Genomic DNA, 8234 nt, shown 5'->3' on the forward strand with positions numbered 1-8234 from the left:
CCTATAGCAATTACATTTCAGTTTATTTTTGTGATTTATTTTCTTTTCACAAAGGAATGTAATGAGCAGATTTCTGAAGCATTTAGTGAATTCAAAACCATACCCTATGCATGTCATCATACATGCATAGTGAAATGAGAACCATGAAAGTCACATACACAGACACACACACAAAGAAAACAAGGCACTGTTAAGAATGTATAGGTAGTAAATGACTAAAAGGTTATTTATACATAAAAATTGGAGAGGAACTCCTAATGAGGAGTGCAGCAGTAATCATTTCAACACGCTAAAGCTGTAGCTAATTTAGGGGTTCTCTGTTTAAAAGCTCAACTCGGTCCCTCTTGCCATATGTATTGGATCCCACATTGGTAGGTGAATAAATTGCTCCGATGTTGTTGCCGGATCGAACTAAAAAGTCAGCCAAACGTTGTGTCACACATGTAGCAGTGTTGCATTTCCGTTTCTCCAAGCGGTGACTGGTAACATAAAACAAACAGAGCCATGGTGAAGTCCTCATGATGAGCAATCAAATATGCCACCTCTAAAAGGCATTTTAACTGATAATGTAGGAGTTCTTTTAATGTGAGCACAAATATGTGAACAGTACAATATTGCTGCCACCTACTTTGTGCCTGAAAAAAAAATCACATTGTATGCTATTATCTATTTTAATGATAGGTGTAGGTTAAATTCAAAAACCTCAAGATTCATATGTCATTTTTATTGATATTCAGCACAGTAGCTTCTGGCACCTAGAATAACTGTAATAATAGTATAGTTAAGTCAGTAAGTGACAACAATGATTTAGCTCCAAGATTAACTTTTATGGCTATTTAGAGAATTTTCTGATATCATGAGACTGATTAGCATGATAATAATCACTTACATTTATTCAGTTCCCTTAATCTCAGAGGGCCCCATACTGGTCCCATTAAAGTCAATGGCAAACCTTCAGTTAATTTAAAAAGGCAGCAGGATTGAGACTAGGGCTATGGGCCAGATCCTGAGAGGTGCTCAGCATCTGCATCTTCCATTGGCTTCTGTACCACTCAAGCTTTGGCTCTGTACAAACAGTAATTTCTTCACTACTGAAAATCAGCCACTTCTGTTGGAGCACAGCAGCATGGCAATACTGCTGTGGTGGGGGAGAGCCATTTTTGGACAGGACCCTATCTTTCTTACAAAAAGTTTCACTGAAACATCCGTGTGCAAAGAAAACCTCAGTTTTAAGGTTGTATCCAACTGACCCCCACACAGTAAGCTGCTGGGGACTCACTTCAGAAAGAGGAAGAGTTGAGTTCAAATCTTTGGTTCTGGGGAGCTCAGGGATTTCAAAACTTCCTTCTTAGACCATTAAGCCATGCCCTTAAACAGACACTCTCTGGTGTTGACAATAGTTCCTGAAATAAGGACCATCTGTTCCAAAGGATTTCCCTATACTTCTTCAAAGTAATCTCTGTGCTTATGTGACATGAAGTAAATTACATTTTTAGATGAATACATCAAATAATTCATTGCCAAAACTCATTATTTGCAATGTTACTCTGACTAATTCCTGATTAATATATTTTCCCATTAATTGACTAGGTCTAGTATTTAAAATGTCACATTATGTTTCAGCAGTGTGATTTTGAATCTAAGAGCCCAGGTGAAATAGAAACTCTGTGCTAAATGTCTGAGCTGTAACAGCTGTTGGTTAGCAAATGGGTAATAGTTTATAAGTGATTCATGTTTTAAACATGTCATATTTCAGTTAAATGGTAATTTAGGGTCCAGTCCAACTTTCCTTGAAGTCAGTGGGAGTCTTTCTATTGACTCCAAGGGGAGCTTGATCAGGCTCTTAAAGCCTAATAGAAAAGACATAACATACTATCACACAGCCAGCAAACAATATACCATGGATGGGAAATTTGCTAAGTACCTTCACCTGGAAGGACAAATCACTCACTCATTCTCATGAAATTGCTAATCTGTTCATGAAGGCAAAGCTTCCATTCACTTAAATGGTACAGGCCCAGGCCCTAAAACTCTGGGCCACTATTTTTACAATAGTTAACTTTATGAAACTGATGCAGCAAGTTATTATATATTTTATCAATACCTAACATTATTACACAGTTGAACAAAATGACACAAAAACTCATCATGGCTGTTAACTCGCAAGGGACCTTATCCTGCAGCCTTTATTCAAGTGAGAAGTACTATTGGTTTCAGTGGGGGCTGCTTACTGTGAAGAGGACTGTCGGACGGGACCATTGACGAGCAGGGTATCAGACCCCAGACTTGAAGAAAATATCTTGTAGAGAAATGTTTGATTTTAACTGTTTAAAATAAAGAGGACTAGCTATAAGAATTCTGGGATTGTGTATTCATTACCCATATTATATTAGAGGATAATCATTTTGGTTTGTAATAATCATTCTTTAGGTTGGAAGAGATACTGTAATCAGAGGTAACTATAAAAAGAGGTGTGTTTAATGTCTGGTGAAGGAAAATCACGTAAAGACACAGTAAACAGACAGACCAGATAATGTAGCTAATTTTCCTAGTGTTATTCAATACTGTTTATCACCTAGTATAAACTCCAAATTCTTTTAAAACTGCTATTTGTATACATCAAGAGTCTATTGAAAATTACACTTATGCATCTGTAAATGTACTACAAACTAGTGAAAGTCTAGCATGACAAATTCTTTCTGTTGATTCTTGCTATGCTGAAATTGCTGTTTATGTCAAAAATGAGCATTCACCTACTGAAGACAGTAATATTTTAAAATAATTAAATTTACTCCAAAAGGAATTCTGTTTTACATGGAAAGAAATGTCATATGTCCCCTCCCCTCACTCAGGCATGAAAAATTAACATTTAAATAGCAGATCCCTTTCAGAGTAAACCTCCTTTCACAACATAACCTAAAAATTGTGTGCTGAAAATTCAGAGAACACATTTTGAAAGCTTTTCAGATTTCCATAACAGATCTGGTAAAACCGATTGGCTTTCCAACTATATTTCACTTTTTAACTCGAAATACTTTGCTTTACAGAATGGCTAGATTTCTACCAAAAAGGATATTTTAAGCTCTCTTTGAGAGAATTTGAATAGAATTGAAGGGATCTAGAAGAAAAGAAAATTGTTGGCATAAATTATGCTTCTTAATTTAATTCTGTCTGGTTTGAATAGAAGAACGCAAATGAGATTGGATACCTTTTTGGCTTTGCAGCAGCCAGTTGTGGCAATGCCCGGTTAAGTCCCCAGGGTGTATTCCTTGACAGAACTGGTAATAGCCATCCTTGTCTGTTGGAAGTCCCATCAGATAGATCGTCAGCCACAGAGAATAGCCTTTAAACAATAACAAAATACATAGTGAAATTGAATAGCCCTATTTTGCTCATATTGTTTTATGGCAAAAGTGAATAATGCAACAGTCTGAAACATCTGATTTCTCATTAAAAATAAATATTTTTCATTACTTACCTTTCCATAGGTGTAGCGTCCAAGTAGCTTAAAGTAACAGAGAGCACAATGAAGACAACTGTCAGCTTTAGGTTGCACATCTTTCCTTCCTAAGTTTCTGAAAAGAATAACAATTCAAAACTAAAAGAGAACCTAAGTACTATTCAACATACAATAGATCTGACCCTAGTGCTGTTCTAAACAGGCAATAGTTAATCTCTGCCATTAAATTAGAGCAAAAGCACAATCAAACTTTAGTGACACAACAAAGATAAATTCAGGTGGCTCTCTAGTAAATTTTGGCATCTAGTGGATTAAATCCTGTTCCCATCTTCCTTGCTTTTTCCCCCCAACATTTTCTAAATTTCAGATTGTGGTTTCAGCTACAGATTGTATCGAGATCTTTCTTTTAGTCTTTCTCTGAATAATTCTGTTCCTTAATAATGAGGCAGATTGTGCCCCCTTTAAAGTGTGTGTAGCTTTATATCTTAAATTACAGAAAGGACAAATCATTTACCTTGTAGTGGTCAAGGAACTAACTGAAGAAGTTCAACACACGTCTGTATTAGCAGGAAGGGTACATGCAACAATTCCACGCTTGCATCTGACTCTGCAGTATCCCTTTTTTCTCCCCTCCTTGCTGGCAAGTAATACAGCTCTTATATACCCTTCACACCTTTCTCAGCTCTGACATCAGGCAGCACAGAGAGACTCTGTCATTCATTTCCATCCCTATAGATAGAAAGTGCCCCAGAGATGAGAAGAGGTAGATGGGTCATTATTATATTAACACATCAGTAAATATTAACCTAGCCTATGCAGGATGCCCTCATGAAGCTACTGTGATATTATATTGCACAGAGAACTGAAGCCACAATTTTACAGTTCTAATAAGATGCTGAGGTCATATTTCCTGGGGGCGTTTTCAAGGGCTAAATAAGGTAAGAAAAAATTATACAGGAAGCAAAATGAAACACCAGATCAAAAGTAACTGAAACACAAAATAGACAAAAGTACTGGAAATCATGGAAAGGAGAAAAAATGATAGAGATTTGTAATAGATACACAAATATAGAAACCAAAAACAGAGCAAATGACAGGAAAGGGTGAAACCTAGATGAGGAATGAGAAGCAAGAGAATGCGATTAAAACTGACCAATAGGAATAGCTTGAACATCCACAGAGAATAAGTTGGATAACACTTTCAGTTGAGTATAAGTTTTCCTGTTGCTAGTACATTCTCTCTCTAGATATAGAATATTTCATTAATTTATTTTAGTTTTCATGTATGTTGTTAAGGATGTAAAGTCAGGCATATAAAAGTTAAGAAATTACAGAATAGAGGTTGCCCGCGCAATCTTCTTTCTGCCTCCTTGTGAGTATGCATTATGCTACAGAGTAAAATTTTCAGAAGCACCTAAGTGGGTGGGAGACAAAGTCCTGTTTTCAAAAGTAACACGTGACCAGATTTACAACCGTATTTAGGTGTAAAAAATGCACATAGGCACCTACGGGATTTTCAAAAGTGGCTAAACAGGTAAAGCACCTAACTCCCAATTTAAATCAATGGGATTTAGTAGCCTAATCTGTTTACTTAAAAAAATCCTTCTAAGTGCCTATGTGCATCTTTAGGCACCCCCTCCCCCAAAGAAGACCCTGTAAATCTGCATCCTTAAGCTTATGAACTTCTGTTTTGAAAGGGGAACTTAAGCTCCTAAATCACTGTGGAAAGAAAAGGAGTACTAGTGGCACCTTAGAGACTAACCAATTTCAAATAAATTGGTTAGTCTTTAAGGTGCCACTAGTACTCCTTTTCTTTTTGCGAATACAGACTAACACGGCTGCTACTCTGAAATAAATCACTGTGGATACATCTATACTGCAATTAAAAATGCACAGCTGGCCCATGCTAGCTGACTAGGGCTTGTGGGGTGTGGGCTAGGGGACTTTTAACTGTGGTGTAGATATTTGGGCTCAGGCTGCAGCCCGGGCTCTGGGACCCTGCAAGGAGGGAGGGTCTAACTGCAGTGTAGACATACCCTTAAACACTTGTGAAAACTTTACCCACAGCCTTTAATCACATTTTTCCTACAGGTTCTCTGCCCATTCAGGGTACTGGGTAGTTTTCAGTGAATGAAGCAACAATTTAATATTTCTTTTTATCCTTATCATTCATTATGCGGCTATGTACCTGATGTAATGCAAGTGTTCCAAATTATTTTATTTCCTCTTGGAATTTTCTATTGTGATCATCACTCTTGCATGTAAATGCCTTACAAATGTTAATGGATTATTAGCCCCACTTTACAGATGGGGAACTGTAGCACAGAGATGTTAAGGCCAAAATTTATGTAAGTGTCCAAACTGAAGTGCCTCAATAATTGGCATCCAACTTGAGATGCCTAGGGGCTGATCCTTCAGAGGTGGCAGGTACCTACAACTCCCACTGTCATTCAATAGACTTGTGAGTGCTCAGCAGTTGTGAAAAATCAGGTAGCTCAAGTTTTACACACAGAAAATGAGAATCACACTGTTATTGGCCACATCTGAAAATTCTGGGTTAAGTGTTTTGTCTAACATTACACAGGAAGTCTGTGGTGGAATCAAAGATATTGCCCATTTCCCTCTGTATCCAAGCCCAGTGCCTTACTCACAAGTCAATGCTCTCTTGTTACAGCCCCCTGCCTCATTATTACACGCTTTCCAGTTTCTCTAGTGGATAAGGCAAGGTAGCTAGAGGCAACAGCAGCATCAGTTATATAACCTTGGCTTATATTCCATCTATGGTGAGCACTGAGCCAGATATCCTGTGGAAAAAGTAGCATGTGATCGTGTGATTGAAGACTATCATAATGCATATGAACAAGGGGCAGAGTTAAGGTTGCCTAGGCACACTTATTTCTAATTGGCAGCCTTTCCTAACTTCTGAGTGCTTGACTTTGCAACCATAACATTCTTTTCATGTAGTAAATTTTATACAAAGACAAAAAACTAAGTTTTTAAAAACGAAAACTGGAAACCTAGAAATGTATAACCAAAAAGCCCTTTCACATCAGTTGTCAGCATAGGTTTGAACTGATATTGTCAGATCTATAGCACAGAGCACCACTACATGAGCTAAAGGAGTAACAATTAGCATCAGTAGACTGTTATCCTGTACGAAGAATAGTCATTAGAGTGGGGCACACACTTTGCCAGTGGGTTACACAACTACATTATTTGCGAGACAGCAGTAGAATATTGGGAATTAGTGGTCCTGGGTTCTATTTCTGGCTTTGAGGCAGGAGGATTGTGGTCTAGTGCTTAGAATGGTGATAACAGTTGGCATTGATAGATTTGGTATCCTGAAAAAGCAGCAGGTGAAGTGGATGCAGATGGGTCTTCCGTACTTCAAGAACTGGACCAAAATTCAAAAATGTGTGCTTTAAGTTAGGCATCTAAATCCTGAAATAAATAGTAGCTGCTGGGTTCTCAGCACTTTTGAAAAATCAGAACACTTATTTAGGGCCCAAAATGTGGAGTTAGCACAATAGTTTTCAAAAATGTTTGCCCTATGTTCTATTCCCAGCCCTTTTGGGAATGACCTTGTGCAATTTCTATTACCTTGCAGGGACGGAGGAAAGAATGATACTTGCCTGCCTGTAGCACAGGAATATGAGGTTTTGGACAATGTTAAGGATTGTGAAATAAAACAAAAATATAAAAACCAGTGAGTGAAAGAGGTGAAACTGGATCTCATGGTGTCCCAAGCCCAGAGTATATTCTTTTAGGCCAACAAGTATTTTGGCGAGGCAGGCCAGGGCTGCTCAATGAGATTTACAGAGCATTTGCAGTACAGACACAATGTTCAGAAAATTAAGGAATGGGTGCTTACAGAAATTCTTCTGAGCATGTATGTGCCAATTTTCACATCTTATAACTTGACCAAACCAAGATAGATTTTCACAGTGACAGCAAAAGGCACCTCTCTGAATCCAGGACTAATCTTGAACCAAGTTTCAAGAATCTACCACAAACCAGAGTGGTGCTAGCAAAGAACAGTTGGAAAATATTGTTATCATTGACAACACTGCCATTTTCCTCAGCTTTGGTCCCAGAAATAATTGCACTGTTCATACTGAAATTCCTTCCTCCCTCCAACTTCCCCCTAAATTAGCCTAAAGCAGAGATCAAGCATGGAAAATTTCATACTGAATAGTAAATATTATTGGGGTTCCTCTGAGACCTCTTCCTCTTGGATTCCCAGGAACTCAGTTTGACCTTAGTCTTGTTTCTCGGGTTTCTTTGGTTGGCGTATAGCAAATCTAGGCTCAGTTGATTAGATCCAAGTTTAGGGGGAGGGCACAGGGGCATACCTCATGTCCAAAGTTACACAGCAAACCTTTTCCTTTATGTACAATGTAGAGAGATTAGCTGGGACTTGGCTCTCTCCAGGGCAGCAGGGACCCCACCCCACTGCATCACTGAGTTTGGGAATAGGTCTAACAGTGTATTAGTCCGGCCACAGGAGTCTTCCTCCGCGCCCTTTGTGAGGGCAGAAACAACACAGTTAGTCATCAGCCTAGGCCCTAGGTCAGGGTGGGGCAATGGTGAGTCAGGTGCTCAGGCCCTCAGGCAGGGGCTGAGCAGTAACAGTATATAATAGTAAGCCCAGGCCCTTGGCTCCAAAGGGCCTGGGAGAGGGAGGAGACTGCCACCCACACATTGGGTGGCAAGGGGGACTCAGGCCCTCCCACTCCGCTGCGTCCCAGCCCGGGGTCCTAGCAGCAGCAGAGGA

The 8234-nt window shown here is 39.0% G+C and overlaps 1 protein-coding gene across 1 annotated transcript; it reads right to left on the reverse strand.

Annotated features, from left to right (window-relative positions):
* Window positions 1-227: 227 nt before the first annotated feature.
* IAPP (islet amyloid polypeptide) lies at window positions 228-4184 on the reverse strand. The gene is made up of 5 exons (XM_078851492.1): window positions 3975-4184; window positions 3479-3575; window positions 3209-3343; window positions 2754-2756; window positions 228-479 (listed from the first exon to the last, which is right to left on the reverse strand). The coding sequence occupies exons 2-5, from the start codon at window positions 3556-3558 to the stop codon at window positions 302-304; spliced, it is 396 nt and encodes a 131-aa protein (XP_078707618.1). The 5' UTR covers window positions 3559-3575; window positions 3975-4184; the 3' UTR covers window positions 228-301.
* Between the last annotated feature and the right edge of the window lie 4050 nt (window positions 4185-8234).

Source organism: Lepidochelys kempii, chromosome 1 (genome assembly GCF_965140285.1).
Source record: "Lepidochelys kempii isolate rLepKem1 chromosome 1, rLepKem1.hap1, whole genome shotgun sequence".
In the NCBI taxonomy this organism is placed as follows: domain Eukaryota; kingdom Metazoa; phylum Chordata; order Testudines; family Cheloniidae; genus Lepidochelys; species Lepidochelys kempii.

Excerpts from the sequence above, each read along its gene's own strand:
- IAPP (XM_078851492.1), bottom strand. The coding sequence starts at position 3,558 with ATGTGCAACCTAAAGCTGACAGTTGTCTTCATTGTGCTCTCTGTTACT. Across the intron at positions 3,344-3,478 it reads GACGCTACACCTATGGAAAG|GCTATTCTCTGTGGCTGACG; the intron begins GTAAGTAATGAA and ends TATTGTTTAAAG.